Source organism: Larus michahellis, chromosome 4, assembly GCF_964199755.1.
Source record: "Larus michahellis chromosome 4, bLarMic1.1, whole genome shotgun sequence".
Classification (NCBI taxonomy): Eukaryota; Metazoa; Chordata; class Aves; order Charadriiformes; family Laridae; genus Larus; species Larus michahellis.
Genome location: NC_133899.1, coordinates 81536550 through 81558909, shown reverse-complemented (window position 1 = coordinate 81558909; position 22360 = coordinate 81536550). Strand labels below are relative to the sequence as shown.

Below are 22360 nucleotides of genomic sequence, written 5' to 3'. Positions count from 1 at the left end.
CATTGACAAGATGGGAGGGAGAAAGCTGTAGCTGGATGCCTAGATTTAAGAGAGGCTGGGCTGTAAACTGGCAGGGAAAGCAGTGAATTTGACAAAGCAGGAATGGGTTTTCACAGCAAAAATTGTGGTGACTCTTACCTTTCTGTATTAATTAACCTTTTGTTGATTCTAGTTCATGGAGTTCTTCCCTTCTTGTTCCTTTCTTGTAACAATTCAAAGTAAATCGAAGCCTGAGACTCTCCTTTTAACAAAAAATATTTCTTCTCCCTTACCCTGTTGCATAGCAAGGTGTGTGTGCACTTAAATATTGCTGCTCAACAGTATTTCTGGTAATCCTTTGCTTACTTACTGGCCCATCTAACTTTATTTGCTAAATCTTCTAAATACACGGTTATTGCCATAACAGTTAAAATGCAAGTAAGAACAATTTTTATTTCCCCATTTTATTCTTTATTTGACACCCACTGCCTGCCAGTGTCTGTGCTGTTTCCCTAGACTTTCTTGCAAGTCCTTCTGACTTTTGTTTATAAGGGTTAAACTACCGTTCAGGCTTACTCAAAAGAACTTTACCATGTGCTGAATACATTGTTCTTTGCCGCACTGAAAGCAGACTGAGAAGCAAAATGTGCAAAAAATGGCTAGAGAACGTAGCAGAATAAGAACAACCAGATTTAGCTAGTTCTGTTCTCTTGCTGTCTTCTCCAAACCGCCAGGCAGGCTCCACATAATCTAAATGTATGTGCTCACTGTAGAGTTAACTTGAAGACTTTCACTCTAATATTGCTCCTAATTATCCTGTGATCTTTATTGAAATCTCTTCCTCAGGTTCACTAGTGGTTTACAATTGAACTGTCAGAACTGTCAATCAAGCCTAAGCAATACTTTTATTCATTGATAACCCAGCTCTGGCCCATACAGTCTTAATCAAGTGATTACTAAAAGCACCAATGCTTTTTCCTGTTTCCCAGAAAGATGGAAAAGCTCTTACACCATTTTGCTCACTGGGCAAAATGATGTAAGAGCTTAGTTATTGCACTGCAAAAAGCTGTAGACCATTGACAGCGAAGTCTTACACATGCTGCTGTCTCTAGTGCCTGCAAAGAACTCAGTATGTCTTGGCAACGTGAACTCAAATAGCTTCATGTGCTCGATAGCATGTTAAGTTAGATTGGTGTCTGATTAATTCAGCATTATCGATGCAAACTTAACTACTTGGGCAGACCTAGGTAATAGTCTGAGAAGCGTTAATTTCTCCTCTTATAAGCCCTACAAGATAGGGAAGAATTCTGATGCGAGAGCCACAAATAGAGAACTGAGTGCAGAGAGGAAGGGGAACTGCTTACAGAGCTAATTTTAGTCTAGTGAGGCTATCCCAGGTCCCTCTATGGCCGGTGGAAAGAAGCGCTCTCAATGCAGAGCATGGGTTTGCGTTACTGGTCCCTCAGTAACTTGGTTTGAGTCATTCTCGTTCTTCTTCCCCTTTTCCCCAGGGGTTCTTTTGCTTTCCATGCTGGGCCAGAGGAGTGGATTTCACTAAGCTGTGCAAGCCCAACTGTTAACAGAGTTGTCTGTGATGTTAATATAACAGAAAAACCAAACCTAAACACAATCAATGCCAAAAACACTTCCCCTGCACCCACTCTTCTCTCTGCCATGACCTGGGCTGGTTTCAGGGTATGGCTGCTCCACAAAGCTGTGAAATCACAACCACCATTGGAGCAGCCGCCTTCAGGGAGTGGGGATGAGAAGCCGTGGGTGACAGGGGAAGACTTAAACCCATCACCAACACTAAACCGTGCTTTGAGCGAGTAGCCCCTGGCAGAGCCTCCTTGTCTGCTCTAACTGCAGAGCGGGGGCAAAGCCTCTCCCTGGCCGACCAGAGCCCCTGCGGGGAGCCCCTCAGCCACCGACCCCCCGAAGCTGAGGCCGGTGCTGTAACCACGCTCCCCTGGCCCGGAGGCACAGAGCAAGAGCTCCCGCTCTGCCCGCACCCCGCCACGGCCGCCGGCCCGCCTCACCGTCCCCTCACAGAGCGGAGGCGCCGCGGCCAACCGCGGCGCGCGCGACCACCCCCCACCAACGGCTCCTGCGCGCTCCCCGCCCCCCCGCAGCGGCTGGACCAGCAGCATCACGTCATCCCGCGGGCCCAGAGCGCAGGCGCAGCATTGCGGTTCCCGGGCCCCGGCCGCCCGCCCCCCCCGCGGGAACAGCTGGGGGCTGTACCCACAATGCCGTGCGGCGCTGCCCGCTCCGCTCCATCATGGAGGCGGCCGCCGCAGCTGGCGCAGCTGGCGCAGCCCTGCCGCCCGCCGCCGCCCGGCCTCGCACCCCCTGAGCCCCGCGCACCCCTCGGGCTCCAGCATGAGCGGCGGCAGCGGGGGCGGCTCCTCGGCACCCGGCCGCTTCGCCGACTACTTCGTGATCTGCGGGCTGGACACCGAGACAGGGCTGGAGCCGGACGAGCTCTCCGGTGAGTGGCCGCGGGGTCGGGCGAGGGGGCGGTGGCCGTTGGCGGTCGGCGGCCGTTGACGGTCAGCTCTGTGGTGGCGGCGGCGGGACGGGCAGCGCCGCAGGCGGGGTTCGGCCTCGCCGCCTCCCCGCTCGGCGGACCCCGGGCGGCTCCGGGGCGCCGTGGGGGGCCCCGGGGGGAACCGTCGGCCGCCCCCCGCCAGCCCCCACCCTTGGCAGCGGCGCTTGTGACCCGCTCCGCCGGCGCTTCGGGGTCTGCGGGGCTGCCCCGAGGGCTTAACGTGCAGAAATGCCCGGCTGTGCACTAACGGGTGTTTGTGGAAGTGCTCTTAACTTCTTAAACAACCCCAGCGAAGTACCTCGTTTAAACGGCCCCTTCAAAGTGAAGGTTGTGCGGTGGCGGTGGTATTATTTTAGACCATCTCTGTCTTAACAGCGATCTACTGCACTCTTTTTGGAGCTTGGTTGTATTTATCAACTTCTAGTCAGGCTCCTGGACGTTTGAAACACACAGGTAATCTTAGTGAATCAGATTTTGGAGAGAAAGCAAAGACTTTTTGCTTGTTCTGTAATATGTTTTGTTGTAGCATAGGATAAGAATTCTCTTCTATCAGTATCTGAAAAAAAAAAAATCGGGTTAGGAAGTAATTACTCTGCTATATGAGAATGTTCACACCAAATACAGCTAAACTGTATCCCATCACACTATGTCACATCTGTGTTTTTAAGGTTACAAATCTGTTCTTTGTTTTAACAGCACCTTGTTTCAGCTTTAGTTTCACTCTACTGGCTTCAGTTAAATTAGATTGCTGTTTAGCATCTTTAACTGTTCAGAAGGATATAGGAATGCAGTGGTGAAAACCTGACCTAAAATCAGTACTTATTTTGTGTACTTGACCTCAGAACTTGACCAATGTTATATTCTTTGGTGGCTGGTTGTTTTTTTTGTGTTTGTTTTTTTTTTTTTTTTTTTGTTAAATTAGCTTGGTTTTATAAGATGTCGTGTGGGGTTTTTTTTACATCATTGTATTTAAACCTCTCCCCCTTCCCCCCCCCCCCCTCAATAAACACTTGTTTCTTGTAGGATGAAACTTGCGCTATTGTAACTGACTTCTTACGTTGAACTCTTCTAAACTTTGGCTATGATGGAAACTTTCTTTTTTTCCTTTTCTTTTAATGACTTCAAACAAAATTTCTCAGCTGTCCCTCATGCTGAGTGGTACCTTACCCTAAAAGAAGTCATGTTGGTCTAATGTTAAAATAACTGTAGACTGCAATTTGAGACTTGAAGAGTGAATACACCATAATGGTCTGCTCTATAATGGCACTTTAAATTACAGCATTGATTTAATTTAAGAAATCCAAGAGAACAAAATGCGATACCATTTCATTGAAGGATACGTGAGGTTCCACAGATTTTTCTTGATTAAATCACAAGCGCACAAAGTTTCTAGGTTGAAACCAGTTTCTAATGTTAATTCATTTACTATGTGTATTCATTTACTATTTGTGTAACACAGTGCAAGGCACACTCAGTAATACTCCCTGATCTTGATAGAAACAGGAATAACTCTCCTCTCATAATTAAATTTAAAACCAGCAGTGTATTACTTTGAGTTAGATATCTAATAGTAAGCTGGAAGACATCAGCGCCTTTTTTAAAATATACTGTCTGAGTGCGCAAGTCTGAAAGCTGTAGCATGATGTTCTTTCTGTATTTGCTTTCCCTGTCAAGGACTGCATCTATAGTATGTAAAACTGTAGTGTGCAGTATGTCTTGTTCTCTGGTATTCCACCATGATACTGTAATGGTCTTGCTTGTGACAAGATGTGGGGATTGGGGGCAGAATAGGTTTTAGTATTTATGGGGGAAAATGATTTTTGTGTGATTTCAGGAAAGGGTTTAAAAAAAGAGGGGAGGAAACAAGGGGGAGGAGGATAAATTTATGATAACGTCACAGCATATGAGCTAGCTGGAATTCCAGTGCATGTTCTTGAGTTTGTTGTGTTATTAATAATGCATGATGGTGTGACTGATAATGCTTTCAAATTGTGTCTTAGGTTATAGCCTTCTGCAGTGTCCACTGATATAAACGGAAAGGGTCTCTATTGATTTCAGTGGGTTTTGGATAAAGATTTGAAACACTTTGCACTTCCTGGAAGGCTTTCTTGTTTGAATGAAAGGATTATTGTGCACTGTTTCCATCCCCCCCCCCCCCCCCTTTCTTATTTCTGTGCTGAAAAATAGATTCTGAATCCTTGTACTGTTGAAACAATTTGCTTCATAAGTGCTCATTGTTGGAAGAGAGGCACTGGCACTTCAGCTGGTGGGTGCAGGAGTGGGGAGCGGGATGGTTCCCCAGCAGGGTGAAGCTGGGCACAGCGGGTCTCTCCAGGGCTTTCCTGCATCAGGGCTGCCGGAGCTCAACCGGGCATGATGTCATCGCCGCCCCACCGCTGCAGGGAACCGGCGGGCGCTGCCAGGGCCCCCGGGGATGCTGTCGGCAGACTTTGTTCTCACCAGGCTAATGAAATCGTGTATTGCAGGTATTCAACCTTAGTGTTGATGATACAGCATTTTCTGCAGACTTATAAATGAAGCATAAGATCATGAATTGATGCTCAGTCTAGTTACTTTGCAGGAAGAGACACCTCTAATAGCGTTTTTCCTTTGTATGTTGGAAGCTTAGTAAATAGCACAGCTGTAACACTTTTTCCTGAAAAAGTTGGCGGACTGATTGAAAATGCACTCTCTCTATATATATGTATGATTTTCTTTTAATATAGTGAGAAATACTGTATGTAGGGCTTTGTAGTTAGCACGGGTTAAAGACAGCATGTTCTCTATTGCTAGGGCTTTTTAATCCCCAAATTCAAGTGATCTGGTTATCTGACATCCTTTCTTATTTTGATAATTGTGTTCCCATTGAGTGACCTGTTAAAGCAGATAGGAAAAAAAATTACTAGGTGGTAGTAAAACAAAACAAACAACAAAAACCCCTGACAATTTGATCTTATTTAAACTTCATCCAGTGGTGGTTGCTGAGCTGGTCAAGAGAGGAGATGAGGCTTATTTACACATTTCCAGGTAGTATTGATGTGCCAGAAGGAATGACAGAAATCTCTTAAGTACACTGCAAGGTCTGTAACAGATAAATTTATTTCATAGAGAAAAATCGCAGAATGGTTGAGGTTGGAAGGGGCCTCTGGAGGGTGTTGGGTCCAACCCCCCTTGCGGAATCAGGGCCACCTAGAGCCAGTTGCCCAGGACTGTCTCCAGATAGTTTTTGAATATCTCCAAGGATGGAGACTCCAGAGCCTCTCTGGGCAAGCCATGCCAGTGCTCAGTCACCTTCACAGTGAAAAAGTGTTTCCTGATGTTCACATGGAACCTCCTGTGTTTCAGTTTGCGCCCATTGCCTCTGATCTTGTCACTGGGCGCCACTGAAAAGAGCCTGTCTCCGTCCTCTTTTCACCCTCCCTTCAAGTATTTATATACATTGATAAAATTCCTCCCTGAGCCTTCTCTTCTCCAGGCTGAACAGTCCCAGCTCTCTTAGCCTTTCCTTATATGAGAGATGCTCCAGTCACTTAAATCATCTTTGTGCTTGGACTCTCTGCTGTGTCCATGTCTGTCTGGAAGACAGAGGAGGAGCGCGGATCTGGGCACAGCACACCAGGTGTGGCCTCACCAGTGCTCAGTAGAGGGGAAGGATCACCTCCCTCGACCTGCTGGCAATGCTTTGACTAACACAGCCCAGGATGCCATTTGCCTTCTTTGCAGCAAAGGCACATTGCTGGCTCACGGTCGACTTAGTGTCCACCAGGAAATAATCATCAACTACCAAAAATCTTCTGTGTGTAATACAACTTACGTAATGCTGCAACATTATGATAGGGTTTCTTAATTTAGGTTGTATGACTGTACCCTGGAAAGGTAATGAGAATGAAGTCGTGCCTCATCTCATCTTTCAGCTGATAACATCTTTCCCCTATCTGTTGAATTAGTTAGATGTGATCTGAATGATGGTGGAAATACTTGCACTATATGGAGCTGTTGGAGTTTTTGTTCTATGTTCTTTTTTCACTAAAGATTTTCTTTTCCTGCTCTGAGATGTGTTAGTTTTTAGCAATCATTTGTCAGTAGAGTTTGTTTATTATGGAGTGGCAAAGCAAAGGATCAACTTGCCATTGCATTACACTTACATGTAATTGTAGTCTGGGAGTTGCTATTACAAAATACGTAACTCAGACCCAAATATCTGGACATCATATTCTAATCTTAGATTTTCTGTTGCATGTGCCTTAATAGTCTTGAGTGTCATGTCATGAAGATGATAACAGTTATTTCAGAAATAACAGTGTTACAAAGGAGAAATAGCGTTTAAAAAAAAAAGAAAAAAAGAAAATGCTCGTAATTTGTGAAGAAAAGATTGATGATTAATAATAGGATTGTCTTTAAAAAAATCTTATTTTGGAAGACTAAGGCCAGTGACTAGTCTGTCATCCCTATTTCTTTCTGCCGTTCTTCCCAGTCTGAGCTGGTCTTTTAAGGTTTGGTCCAAAAATTAGTTTATTCAGTAGATGGGCTTGTGTTCCTTTTACCAAGGTCCTTATCGTGGTGCTATGAGTTGTCCGTCTGATCAAAAGCTTCATCCTTAAAGGAGGATGAAAATGAGTGTTAGGTGAAGCGTGTGTGTCCAGGAAATATCCTTCCTGTAAATACCCTTCGTGTGCTTTTTCAGAATCCGTATTATATCTCCTTTCACTGTAGCGTATGATGGTGTAATATGATTTTAGTTACTCTTCGTCTCTAATACCTTTTTTTTGTGTTTTGTTTTTAATGATGTTGAGGCAAGATCTGTGTGTGTGTAGATTATGTAGCATAACAGGACTGATAACATAACAGTAGCCACGTCGTTAGTGCTGGTGTGTGAAATTCTAAGGGAAGATGGTAAATGGTATATAGTATTCACCTAGCTCCACTCAAAATTAATGTGAGCAACTGGTATTAGAGCACGTGTTTCTCCTCACCGGTAAAATGGAAATGTTGTCTCACCTCACGCCTCTGTCTGTAATTGAACTGTCAGTATTTTTCTATTTTGTTGGCTTCAGATTTAAAATGACAACTTATCTTCATATGTTTCCTGTTGATAGGCTTTATTTTAACAGCATTCGTATCGATATAAACTTAAAAAAATATGGATGTGGTGAAATGATGGAAGGCATTTGTCACATAATAAATTGCTTAGTATTTCAGAATTGGGGTGGTAGTTTCCTTTGTGGTGGTCCATGTAGTAATGTTGTTACCAGCGCCTGTGTTAGTTTCCAGGTTCAACAGACTTAAATAGTTTTTATTTTGCCCCAAAGGTATTTGTAAGGCGTAGCTAAAGGGAAAGAGGATGAAGAAGAGCGGCAAGCTTAATTTAAATTAGCAGATATCCTTTTCTGACTGACATCTGACCCGTTCCATAGTTTCTTCTTTTGGGCGTTTTTATCTTGGAATTAAGACATGGCATTTGAAGTTGGAGCCAGCTGTGATTCTTGCAGTGAAGCTGTTCTGCAATACTGTTTATTCCTTGGGTAAATAGTGTGTGAGTAAATTTGTCTATTTTTGCTATGGTAGTAATACCAACACTTGCTGCAGAAGTAATTTGCATTGGTGGGAGCCATTGCTTGATTTTCCAAAGGCTGAAGTGTGTCTTTGGGGTTTTGGTGTTTTGTTTGTGGGTTTTTTTTTTTGTTTTGTTTTTTTTTTGTTTGGTTCCCCCCCGCCCCGCTTCTTCCTCTCTTTGTCCATAGTATGGATAGTATTGGTGCAAGCTTCCCACAGTTCCCTAATGGTGTGCCTCTTCCCTTGCGGATTCACTCTGAGACTGAAAAGGAGGTTTTTCAGTTTCTTTGCTTCTCCGAGATTGATAACCAAGGTGTTGCCTCTGTGGGAGGCCTCTCCAGTAGCACCAAGGCTGAGACCACACACTGTTTTCACATAGGTCACTGTGGACGAGCAGTAGATAGCAACAACTTTTGGCTGGACTTACACTGGCGCATGTGAAATGTTTTAATCCGGATAATAGTTTATTCCACTCCTCCCTGCCCCCTCTATCTTTTCTCAAGAAGCTGGAGCTGTTTGCTGTGTTTGAGTGCCAAAAAGATCTTTTGTCTCTTTGGGAACTGAGGCAGACGTGCTAGGGTAGCTGATATATAGAATAAAGAATGGGAGAGCTGATGTAAGGGGGAAGCAGCTGTACTTTACTGAACTACGTTTGAAGCCACTGTTTATTAGGTGATGTTTCTATAACGCCAATCTTGTGATTATTGTATTTGTATTTTAGGTTAAACTGAGCCGCGTGCTTTACAGAATCATCCCCTCAAAACTCTTCATTTTTCCACCCTTCAGTATTCAATTACAAATTCGACTTATTTGGAAGACTCTTAGGTGAGGTGTGGGGGAGGAGGAAGGTTACAGGTTCTTGAGTTGAGAATAGACCAAAGATGCTGAAACAGTGTCTAAAGGATTAAAGTTTACAAGTCTAACTTTTGAAGCCCTTAAAAAAAAAAAAAAAAGCCATAGGAATTCCACCTTATTAAAGCAAGGGATACAAAGATGGGTTGATTTGTCATTTTGTTCCTTTAGGGTTTTTTGTGTTGTTTTGTTTTCTTTGCAATTTCTTCTGCAAGAGAGAAACTACACAAAGAGAACATCTTGAATGGATTGTATGGGAAATACTGCCATTTGCAAATAAAAAAAAGTGTTTAATTCTTTTCTCCTAAATCGTCAAATTATTTATCCTGTAGTTACAAAATACTACAACTGTTTTTCTCTGCAGTTTGACTTAGTGATGTCCTACTTGAGTGTTGTTGGTAATACTTCTCATACTTATCTTTTTGAATTCCCTCTAACCTGTGGGGCTCATGTAGCAGAAATAATGCACATGAAGTGACAATGTCAGAAGCAATTACTTACTGATGTATGTTGTGCAGTAGTTATTCTCTCTGAATTTCTTGACAACCCTTTCAGATTTGTGGTTTGTAGTCAAGTTTGCAGCAAACTGGAATGTTAACCATGGGTGGCTTAAATATTATTGCGTAGAGAAATTACCAAGCATTCCAGCACAAACTGATGAATGATGAAGAATTTACTTGGAGTGCTTCTGCTCAAGGCTTGTTTTGTAGTCTTTCCAAGAAAATGCTACTTTGCTTATGGTTTGATGGGCAAGAGACCTTTAGCTTCAAACTCCTGTGTAGAAGTGTAAAGTATTGCCTTTTATATTTAGTTTTTTGGTTTTTACTGGTTGTATGATCAACGACAATGAGGTACAGTATGTATCTTTGTATTGAGTCATTTATGTATCGATACTGAAGCATCTTGAGAAAGAAACTATTGCATTGTGTGGGTAAGTGATCAACAGAGAGATAACATAGCAGTCATAAGTAAAGATAACATGGCAGTCATAAGCAACATTTTTCAGATATAGCAACATTTCAATGTTTGAGTGAGGAAAAAAGGTTGGTTTTACTGAAACAGATATTCTTCCAGCATGACTTCAGGTGAGTTTGGAAAAGTTTTTTTTAAATTGTAGTTGCTGCTGCTGGTGTCTACAGTTGCACTGTGTTGCAGAAATATGCGGTCAGAGATCTGGAGGCTGCTGCAGTCTACTGATCTTTGCATTGCTTCCATCTTCTACAAGCATAATTTTTTATGAGCTATTCTACTATTTGCATATATTACTTATTCCTCCTTAACTTGCTACTTTCAGCAAGCTCCCTGGTTTTGCTCCCCAAGGCCAACACGGTCCTACTGAACCGTTACCAGAATTACGTTGGGGAAGAGAAGTTTACAAGGTTAAGTTTACAAGGTCAGTGCGAGCTCTAACTAGCATAAGACTGTGGTGTCCTTTTCTGGCTTTTTTATATGTGTGGTCGGGGAGCCTGAATTGTGAAATAACTCATTCAGAAGTTTTGCTGAAGGCTGGTAAAACTTCTATTTATCAGCATCTCAGTCACTTCTGAGAATGAATCTGTCAGAGATTTTATGTCAGCCCAGGCCAACCTAACTACAGGTTGTCATGGTCTCCCTTTCCCCGTCCTTACTGCAGTCGTGTGCTCCTGTCTCCTTCCTTTGTATGAGGTCTAGCACAGTCCCATTGGACGTGGTTCAGTGCAGCAGGTTCTGAGGAGCACCAGGCCTTGGTGTGAGGAGAGAGGTTGGTAACGCACAGCCATTCATTAAATTGGCATAGGTGCCCTGAAGCACAGCTCCATTGGGGGCCATATTCAAAAAGATCTTTAGACTTCCATTTAGAAATCCATGTCAATGATTTGCAGAACACTGACCTGACCTCTGAGGGGTTTGTGGTCCAGAGGCTGCAAGTTGCTTATGATCTGTGAGGTTGCTTTAGTGCTACAGGTAGTAAGCGTTGGATTGATGTCCCAGTGATCGTGTCACCCCTGAAACTGTGCTCAGGATCCGTGAACTAACGTTCCCCACACAGAGATCTGCCCTTGCGTGTGTTAGTAGCCTTGAGAATGGCTACCATTTCACAGGGGAGGCCTAATCTTGGCTTGGAAAATGAAGGAATCTGGATGTATCCACTGAATGAGGTGAACTGATGGTTCTTTTGGTGGTTCATTCCGTGAATAGTCCTGAGTGTATTATGCGTGGGTGACAAAGTGGGCTCTGGGAAATACTTGTGTGGTGTGTATGTGTGTGTGGCGTATTTGGTGTTTTTTATTTGTGCATCTCTTTTTCCCTTTATTTCATATAAAGTCTTCCATGGTTAAAACTACATATAACGCAATATTTTGTTTTCATCAAGCTTGACCAGGGAAGGTATTTAACTCATAATCTTGGTTCTGTGGAACCACAAGCCACCATCTTGGTTTATGAATTTGAACAAAGAGGTGATATGCAGTTATAAGTGGTTAACTTGGAGCTGTGGCTTGTGTTTTCAGGACTGAATAAAAGTACTGGACTTTGTTCTTCCTGTTCTAATCAGATTTTCATATTTGAAACACTTTTTTTTTTTTTTTTTACCTGACATGAATCAAGCCTTGTGAAGCAGAAAGGTGAGCTAGATATGGTACACGTAAAAAGGAAGAAAACTCAGGAGGGGTGGTTGGTGAGATGATAAGGAAGGATATAGTCAGCTAAGATAAACTTCAGAGTTTGTCATATCCGTTGACCAAACTGTCAGCACATCTGACTAATTTTCTGGTATTAGAAATAACTTCTATTTTAAAAATAATAAAAAAATAAAAATCAAGCAACTTGATGACTTTTCTTACAGGGCATTTTTTTTTGGGGGGGGCAGTCTTTTTTCAGGCAGGTTACTGCAAAACACTATTTTTAAAGTATTTAGATAACAAAGTGAAACATACTGGACAGGACTCGTGTACTGAGATGGTTGTATAGCTGTATTTTGGTGATCTCTTGCTTGAAAGGCTTCACGTGCATTTTAAAATATGGCTTTCCTCTTCAATGCAAAACCTCTAGTATCCCAGAAGAATAGAAATAACTTGGTTAAAGGACTGGACGTTCAATAACATTTGGTCCTTGTGCTTTTACACAGATGTGTTTCCGTCAGTCCTCAGAGCTGGAGTTGTAGGGCAATGGGAGCACAAAAAGTAGGGACATTTAACTGGATGGGACATGTCACTGTAAAAGGAGATCCACAGTGGCCCAGGAGGGTTGCCTGAGCTGGTCCGTGCTTCTGTTTGCTCAGGCTTCCCTGGAGCAGCCTCACTGGGTCTGCCAGTCTTAGGTGGGCGTGAGGAGAACAGCTGATTTCTATATTAAATATACTTAAAATATGCTTCTCTCCACTTCTGTTTTATATTTCTAGTACACGTAAAAGAATTGTGTTCTATTCTGAACATAAGCCACCCTTTTCCTTTCTTAGTGTCTTCTCTTGCATGTATTTCAGATCTGTTGTGTAATGGAAGTGGCGCACCCTCCTTCCCCAGCCCCCGTGGCTGAGAACACGCCTGTCATTGTAATTTTGAGTGCTGCTTCTGTTGCTTAGTTGGAAACAGACATAAATATCTTTCTGTAAGTCTTTTTGCTGTGGCTAAAGCAGAAAAGTAGTTTAGTAAAACAGTTCTGTTTTTAAGAACGCTTCCTTGAAAATTTCTGCCAGGCAGTCTTGATTAAAATACATTGTGTCCATCTGCCTTCCTGTGTTACATGCAAAGTAGTTAAAAAAAAAAAAACCAACCCAAACCCCCCCCCCCCCCCAAAAAAAAAAACCCAAAACAACAACCCAAAATGCCAAAATGCTTAGGATGCTTTTAAAGATGAAAGCTGAGGACTTTCTGGGGAGTTTTCTTGCTTTGTTTTTAAAAAGCTGCCTTAGATTCTTGGTAGTTTCCTCTGCCACTTCCCTGTCCCACCTCTTCCCGCCTTCATTGAAACAGTACCAGGAAAATAAAAACAAAAGCTTTCTGTTTCCTGACCTTACAATCACAGAATGCAGATGTCCTCAGCTGTTTTTCTGTGCTTTAAATTCATTGTTGCAGCATTTGAAACTATTCCAGAGCGTGTGTGGCAATATGTTTTGTTATCAGCTTGATGAATGCTGAAACTTAGATGATGAATGGATATCTATTAATTCCTAAATTTTCATTTGCCATAGAGGGCTTGGAAGAATTTATGCCACCAAAGCATAAGATGGTCGAGAGATTATTTGTATCCAGTGGAGATAATACAAAATACCCAGTTAGTGAACTCTTTTTTTTATTTCAGTTCACAGTGAGGCGCTTCATGTTACAATTCTTGAAACATTGCAATTCTTGAATCCTGGAATGCAAAAGAAAACAGGAAAGCAACAGGATCTCTTACAGTTGACAAATCAGGGTTAACTTGTCTCTTTGTCCTTCTCATCTTTTTAGTGACCGCGGTAGGAAGAACTGTGTTGTCCATTGAACGTTCAAATGTATGTTGTATGCTGAAAGGAATGTGCTCCCATGGGATTGGGATAAGGGATTGTTACAAGAAAGTTTGGGTTCCCTCGATGACAAAAAGGTTGAAAAATTTAGAGCCTTTCATCACTCTCATTATTTTCTTCTTCTCTCTACTTCCTCTAAAGAAAGTCCTTTAATGTTTACAGATCAAAAATGGCACCTCACCCAACATATATTTCTGTTGCACTTAAGACAGATACTTAAATAGAGGGCAGGGTGTCCATAAAGCATATTTGCACCTTTGATTCAGAAAGGCAGATGGTGGACTTCTTTGCCTTTGAGCTCTTTTGTCAGGGAAAGTGGAAGAGCAACTTGCATAAAGAAATCTTTAGAGGAAGTCCCTGATGTGAAAATTATAGCTTGTAAATCTGTTACAAATCCAGTGGAATGACAGCTGCTAGAGACAGTGATTGAAACCCCCGATTCATTTGAGACTATGAATGAAACCCCGGCTTCTAGTTGCTTAAAAAGCAGTGCTACAAAAAAGTGAAGGTGATCCGTAAGACTTTCTCATACAGATAAACTGATCCATTTTAAAAACTGTTAAAGGCCCAATTCCAGTAACAAATTCACTGGTCTAACCGCCACTTCAGCTTGTGCTGTGCCAGGTGGTCTTGCCAACAGGGGGAAGGGGGGATAGAAGTGCAGGACAGAGGGTTTATGTGTTTCACGATAAAAGGGAAGGATTCTTTTTTGTGTATATCCGTGGAAGAGGTATGCTGGGGAGGGGAGTCCCCTCTAATGAGAAATACGTGCAGTTCTGCTTAAGGAAGAACTGGAAGGAAGGAAACAAGTCGTAATCTGAAGGCATTTGTCCTTTGATGGAGTGTCTGTTTGCTTACAGATTTGGCAGCTGCAGCTTTTCTTGAATAACGGTTTTTATTACAAGAATTCTTGTTTAATAAATTTCTAACCTTAGTCTGCCAAACTTTGAATGTTTATTTCCTACATTATAGAGGTTGTTGGTTTTTTTTCAGTTATGTATGGTTTAATATTTATTAAGTATTAATAAATATTTAATTTATTAAATTAAATGGAATTGGAGAAACTTGGTGGTTTGTTTTGTTTTTAAAATAAACTTTGGCTTATTAGTAGTATATTAATAGCTCTCTAAGTATTTATTGAAAGGACTTTAATACTAGAATATGGGGTTCTGTGAAATGATTGGTCTCCAGAAGGCTAAGTCTGGGATTTTAGCTTTTTTTCTTCTTGTATGTTTTTTAAGGGCTAGAATGAATGAACAGATTGCCATCTCATTTCATATCTAATATAGTACAGGCCACATAATTTCAGTACTTGTTTGATTATCCCAATTTTGCTCTTAAGACTTGGAAATAGAATATTTAACTGTTTCCATTGGCAAGTGGAAATATGGCAAGTCTTATTTTTAGTGGAGCTCTTTTGCCTTTGATTTGAAGATACTGATTCTTGGCTTGACTGTCTTTTCATGCCTTCATGCATCTTAAGCACCTGTATTTGCTTTTACAGTGTAACTAGGTCAACTATTGGTCATCTGTCAGTTTGACTAATCAAGAAGTCCTCAAATGTCTCAGTGTACATACCACCTCTTCCCCACAGTGCTCCCCCCCTGCCTAAAGTGCTCTTATTTGCTCGATACTTTCAACCTTTCTACAGCGTGGATTCCAGAAGTATGCACACTATCTGTTCTGCCAGACAACTATTTTTATTTAGACTTGGACCATAAATTTTAGACCTGGAGTAATTTTATGTTCTGTAAACATAATTATTTACCTTAATATCTATAGCCTTATTGTGTGTACTGAGAACGATTGCTGGCTGAACTGGGAGTCTTACTGCTATTTATAACATTAGCTGCTGGTTTTAGATTAACTTAATTCTAAACGTGTTGTGGACTGCTGCCGTTCTTGTATCTTTGGAAACAATTCAGACTTTTTTTTTCCGATGAGCTAGGCCCTTTGACAGGCATGTTGCTGCAGTTACTCTGTTTTCACCCAAAAACAAAGAATGAGAAAGATTGTTTTCAAAATGTCTTTTGAAGTCCTTTTTCACCTAAGTATGGCTTTGTGCTTTATTGTATTTTTTAACTGAAAGCTGGATAGAATTAGGCTGTTCTCTGCACAGTGTTTATAGTTTATGCACTGTTCAAATCCCCTTGTTGACTGACTTCTGACTTACAGCCTGCACTTGAGAGAACCTTTACTCTGTCGTGGTCAGCCCCGTCTCAAGCCCCCCACCCCTGCACAAGTTGGAATGACTCCCATCGTTGCAAGATTCTTTGAATCATGGTGTAGAAAGTGCGGATGTAAAGGGTGTGGTTATAGGGTTCTATAGGTTCTTCTGAATGCTAACTTCAGTTTCTCCAGTGTGCTGCATAGTTCAGGGAGGCTGCACTAAGTGTATGGCCCATAGTTTCTGTTGCTGGTATAGACTATCATTGTTCTTATTCATTTGTTTAATTACAGCAATATGGTTGTTTCATGTTGAAGCTGTTTTGTATTTACTTCATTAAAACATGCATTTTAGTGGCAGCAGGAATTGCATATACAGCCTTTGTACGCTAAAAGATTCCTGTAAGAGCGTCCTTATGAAGTTAAAGTTTTGATTGCATGTTATCTAATATTTTTTTATTTGAAGATGTCTTGTATACAATAAAAATACACCAAGACCAAATGAATTGAATTAGTAACAGGCTGTATCCCAAGAATTTAAGGAAAGAAGCTGCTTGGCAGGGTGAAAGCAACAAACCACTTAATCAGAACCAGTGGAGCTTTCTGGATGTCTTTTGTTTTGTAATTATTTTGAGCAGATCAGCAGACTCAGTGAACAAAAGAAGGTGGCAGTATTAATGATTCTTTAAAATCAGTGTTGCGTGACTGTTTAGTTCTGTTATCGGGCACTTTTTCTGGTAACTAGGGTAGCTTCTTCTGACTTGCTCTTTATTGTCATAGAGGGAAAACTGAGCTAGACTCTACCTCTGAAAAAGTAGCTCAAAGACTTTTTTTTCTAGCTAGTATGTAGGGAGAATTTCCTGTACAGTTCTTCATCTTGCATAATTTTTAGGGTTGCGCTTTCTAAGAACTAAAACCAAGTAGTGAATTGACACATGTACAAAAGGCTGTGATTCAGTTTTAAAAAGTTTTGCTTTGCAAAGTATCCCTGGCATTTTTTTGATCAAGTTTGCCCCTTCTGATTAAGGGCAACTTAAGCCACACGGTACTGTTCTGTACTAAACAGAACTTTATTACATGAATGGAAACTTTTCATGGCAGGGTGTGGGTTACAAAGAAGAATGATTAATGTATTGAAGAGAAAAAAAATAATCTAGGGTTAGAAGAATACTTGCAATAAACCAAACTACTCAGCAGGGAAAATCTAATTGTTACAATGGTGAAAGTTTTCTTGGGAATTTGCATTAGAAATTTGCAAGCAATCCATCTGGATATGTGTTGCTTCTGTTGCTATAAGCTACTTGAGAGGATGTATATGACTGGCAGGCATAGCTTGAATTTACAGTGAATGTGTTAAGACGTTTCAGTACAGGTCTAGCTTATTTCATGACTACACATGAAGGTTTGACAGGAAATATGTTACTACTTAGCATGGTTACATGCAGCTCATAATATTGATAGCAGCCATAAATGGCACTCTCCTGTAGTTCAGGTTGTAAACAGAACTGCAGATGGCATAGTCAAAAACCAGAAGGGAATGGAGTGAGAGGTGTGTGTCTGTGGTGGTAGGGTTTTAAGTCTGAATTTCCAGGCCTTTAAAAAGGTCTTGTATTCCTTTTTTGTTTTGTTGAGAATTCAAAATTTCATCTTTTTCATTTACAGTAAATCCACTTTTCCGTTGAAACTTGTAATTATTTATATATTAGTGGGGAGGTCATAAGTAATTCAAACTGCAAGTTGTACAACCTAACTGTTTTTCTTATTACTGTGTTGGGAAGACCTTCTTTCTTTCTTTTCTTTTTTTCCTTTTTTTTCTTTTCCTGAAAATGAATATGGAAGGCAATGAATCAGATTTTTCTCTGGCTAAATCAGGAAACAGCTAAAATTAGACCTTCACAATTCACTCCTTTTATTTCCCCTCAAAGCTGAGGAAAGCTTGGTAGATAGCACTTTGCACGTTACTGAATTGATGAATGCTGTTATTCATTCTAGTTTTTGTAACTTTTTTTGCTTTGTATAATCTTGTAGAAAAGTGTTGTACTACTATATTTATAATTCCATGCAGATACTTCCAAAGCAATGCTGTCCTGCACAGGTTGGAAGCTCCATGTAGTATCTCTGAGTTCGTAAGTCCTAATTCTCGTCAGACCAAGACACAGACATAGCTGTCTTCTGCTCACAGGTTGAGCAGCAAGAAATGGGTAAGAGCAGGGAGGAGTATAAGAATGAGAGCCAGAGAAGTTGCCAGCATGCACTACAGATCTACATTGTGATACGGCTTACGGTCAGTATTAGGTAACTCAGTAAGATATCACCCAATAAAATGAGATGTAGTTGTTAGTTCAAATGCAGGATACTTGGAGTGTATGCATTAGCTGTCCTAATGTGCTTGTAATTAGGAAGTCCAAATACAGACACATAGGCCAGCATCATCTAAAGAGGTATAAATAAGCTGTGAAAAGGGGCTGGTTTTAACTGTGTGGTCCAACTAAATGTGTTTCAACTCTTTGGTCACCTTGAGCAGGTTTGTAGTTGCCTTTATGCATGCTATAGTCTATCAAGTTCAGTTTACTGAAGAGATGTGAGAGGGAGGAGTTGGAGAGTTACCTGCCTCTTATGTGAGACATGGTCCAGTCGGTGCGGAGTGTACCTGGCTGCAGTGAGACTGCCGTGAGCTGAGCCCTGCCGACCGCAGGAGGAGCTGGGCTGAGTGGTCCATGTGCTGGACATTCCTCAGCCTTCAGAGGTTATACCTAGCTGGTGATGACCCTTTTGATAACCAAGCTTACTCTAAGAACTTCGTCTTTTATGCATGTCTTTTTAAATTACATAGTAACAAATAAGGAGAAAGCAATATAGGGCGGTAATGAGGCTGACTGCCTACATAGCGTGACAGTGGGAATAGCTTGTTTTTGCCACAGTACAGATAAATAAAATCTTTGCAAATCACCGTAGCATCTTTGTTCCTTTTCCAACCGGCGGTAGAGTCTTAGAGGGTTGATGAAGTATGAAAGAAGGGAGAGGAAGGAAAGGGCGTAACCAAAGCCAGTTGGTGGTGTTGAAAAAAATCTATTGCCCAGGGTAGCAGAAGCCAGCAGGTGGGCAAGCTGGGCCTCAGGAGGAGGGGCAGCTTTAGGTGTTATTCAGTTACCCACGTGGGTTATTAAAACTCTACTATAGTCCCGTGTTTTCTTCAGTGCACTGGTTTAAGAACCTCTGGGTCTGTAGCTTACTCTTTGCTTCCTTCCTGTTTTGGGAGATCACTGTGAGCTAATTAAGGTGTGGACACGGGCTAAACTGGATTAGTGAACCGTTAATCTTTGTTAACGCCTTCTTCATTCTCTATTTATTTTTATTTAAAATTGTTTTGCTGATCCTATTTTGAGGGGGATGCCACAGATAGCTTTTTTTTTTTTTTTTTTTTTTTTTTTCCAATGACAAAGAAATTCTGAGATCCTCTCCTTCACTGTTGTTCCTCTGCTGGGTGTAGCACCAGGTCTCATTCTAAACTGGTGTTTGTAGATTTGTACAGTGCCTAGTGAAATGACATTTCTCTATGCTTTTATGACATTGCTTATGTTACAAAATACAATGGGATTCTTGTTGTTTTGAAGGTTTGATGTTGAGAAGCATGTTGGCCTGAAACTTCCTGAAGTATTCCTTTTTTTTTTTCCTGGAATTTTGTATGTTTATGGATTTTATGTTGTATGACAGTTCCTGACAAATAATCTTACAGTTTTAGATATTTGATTACTGTTTCTGCTTTAAATCCAAATTAGTTCCAAGTTTGTAGTCTTGTGGGGCATCTTCATTTTTGAAGAGCTTTTCTTATGCAATGACAAACAGCTGAGTGGTATTGTGTATGTGAGGACCATCAAGTGTGTTTGAAAGGCCTCCTTAGTCTTCAGTGGGTGACACCGTGTTCCATTTAAAAAAAAATAAATAGAAGTCCCTTTTACATGGAACTTGCACAAAAGAAAGAAGCTTATTTTTAGAGAACTATTTATAGCTTCATGTTTGAAGACCTCTTTATTTTTACTCAGATCTAAGGAGAGTACTTTCTAGCCATCACTTCTGCTAGAGGAGAGGAACCTTATGAAAAACATGATCTCCTGATAGCAGTTCTTTGATAGTCATTAAGTTTGAGAACTTATCCTCTGAAACTTGTGGGATACATCACATTTTTATCAGTTTATCTTCTCTTATGTCTTCATTTTTGTCCATTTTGCTGATGGTTTTGTCTCCTGCATTTGTTAAACCTGTTTTTGTCTTCAGTGTTTTGTAAAAACCATTTCAATTAGTACTGAATTAATCAGATGTTTAATTTATGCAGAGGCAGATCTTGAAACTGTGAGTTATTTTTGGCTGCTGGAGATATGCTGCAATTGGTATTTTGCTGGAGCAGGGTGTTTGTGTTTGAGGCTTCTAACTGATCATAAATTTAGAAGTTTAGGGTTAATTGCTTTTTGATTCTGGGTATAAGCAAATATTGTTTGTGGATTATTTTCCCTCCCCCCTGTCTGTTGATGGCTGTCTAGGGACAACTACGAGCTGCTTAGTGACAGAAGTGTAGGGGGGAGCCTAGGCGATGGACTCGCTGGTGCTCAGGTTCTCATTAGTTGTAACGGCAAGAAAACAGGTTGGCCAGTGTTGGTGAGCTGTCTCTTGAGATTCCCTGCTCTGCCAGTATCTTTGGAAGTCAGCATTGTGCGATCTGAAGGTTCAGTGGTTTGCTGTATTACAACCATAAAGGTTCTTGCAAGAGATAGCTAAAGATGGAAGACTGTGGTGCTGTGAAAGAGAAAATGAGCATCACACTCAGGCGGAAGTCAACACAACAAATAAGCTGTCAGAGCAGTATGGCTCTAGGAGAGAAGTGTAATATGGAGGCACCCTGGCAAGAGCAGTATCTGTGCAACAGCTGAATTGTTTGATGGAATTATAGGAGGGCATGTAAGTGTTGCCTTATGTTTCTGTCTGGATCAGGACTTTAAATAAATTTCAATACTTTCATTAAATTATAGACAGACTTCAGGTCTAAAAAATTTAAGTGTGTGTTGGAGATGTCTCTTGAGAGCAGATGGGGCAAGGCTTCTTAAAATATATAAGCATCCATCAGGTTGGTTTAGTGTACTTTTTTTTTTTTTTAATCAGAAGGGAAGAGCAGCATCATGTATTTTGCAATATTAATCATCAAAAAGTCACAGATGACACAAAAATCATCTCCAAGTCACAGATTTTCTTTTATTTCCCAAATATGCATGACCTTGCACATAGGTGAACCCAGTGATTGTGATGTATGGTTTCCAACTTCAGGAGAAAATTTGGCCTTCAGATATTTTCTCCCATACAGGTATGTGGAAGAAAAAAAAACAGGAACAGAACAGCTTAGTAAACGTCTGAGATTTTTCCTCAATTATCTAAAAGTTGACATTACATCATTTGCACAGATGTAAATATAGAAAATAGTAGGTGTGTTACATCTCCTGACTTATTTTTAAAACCTCTTTTATAGAGAACTCTCTTTACTTAAGTGTATATTTGTGTCAGTAAATAGAGATGTGACATTATGTCCATTTTTCTTTCTGGGAGATGGGAAGCTTCTTTAAATGCTTGTTTTCATCTTTTAAGATTGTTTTTAGCCTTTGTGGAAATGCTGTTATGTTTCTGTCATTGATTCTGCTCTTTCCCAAGAAGTTTATGTTTCAGTTAAGTTGTGTTCTGTTTTTACATAACTATTCCTCTCTATACGCGTTTCAGATTTTCCCAAATACACATTTTTTTTTTCTCTCTTAACAATGGTATTATTGAACAAAGTCATAAATAATGTAGCTGAGTGGTTTTGTTGGTTTGAAAATCAGCTGAGCTGTTGTTTTTTCAGACAAACAATCCCTCCTTTAATTTCAGTGCTAAAACCCAGGGGATTAGCAAAATAGATGCAAGTATTTTCGGTGTTGAGACCTGTCCTAGGTCCTGATTCAGGGTAAGTTCCCTGTTTGAGGTAATATTTAAGACTTAGTTTAAACAAAATCCGGAGTTACATGACTTCTCAACTGTCAAAGGACTTTTTAAGCATTCCATGGAAATGAAGTTTTGTTTGGTGTAATGTGTTTGTTAGGTTCTTTATTGTCTATAGGCAGTGTTAAAATTGTCTCTGTGTATTGCTACTTGTGGAAGTAAATGTTGTACAAATTAAAGATTTGAAGTTGGCTTAGAAATTGAACTTTAAATATTACTGTAAAAGTGCAGAACAAACCCAGCCAATTCTGAAATCAATTTCTATTGCCGTGTAATTGCTGCAAGTAAGAAAACAAGTGAGGAGTTGAACTGTGTTTTCTCTTTTGCAGGTGTTGCTGAACTAGTTTGATTTATTTAAAGCATATGATTTCATGCAATTGTGCCTGATTGTTAGTGCAGCTGTCAACAGCTGCATGCTCATTTAGCTAATTGCATTCTAGTAAGATAGCTAAGCTTATTTTAAGATACACAGTTGTGTGCGCTTTTTTTTTTCATGCAACTACACACATTCAGAAGATTTACTGCAGAAAGCTCTGTGCTATCATAATGAACAATCATTACTCTAGAGGACATTTGAGAGCTTATAAACAAGAATATATCAGCCAGTCTAGTGCATGGATAGCGTCTGTGAAAAGCTGGACCGTGCCTGTTAAATTCATATAGTTCTAAAGGCCTTGAGGTGGTCTTATCATTGGGGTTAATTTCATTGTCTGCTCTTTGCAGGTATTTTATAGTTTAACATGTAAAATTTTCATTTAACA

General features: G+C 40.7%; 1 protein-coding gene across 1 annotated transcript in view; it reads left to right on the top strand.

Moving 5' to 3' along the window:
- The first annotated feature begins 2214 nt into the window (after nt 1-2214).
- The window catches only part of DENND5A (DENN domain containing 5A), a 68202-nt gene continuing 48056 nt past the window's right edge, over nt 2215-22360 (top strand). Inside the window, exon 1 of the mRNA XM_074586825.1 lies at nt 2215-2470. Coding sequence (XP_074442926.1) covers nt 2362-2470 — 109 coding nt within the window. The 5' untranslated portion in view covers nt 2215-2361. The remainder of the gene's footprint in view (nt 2471-22360) is intronic.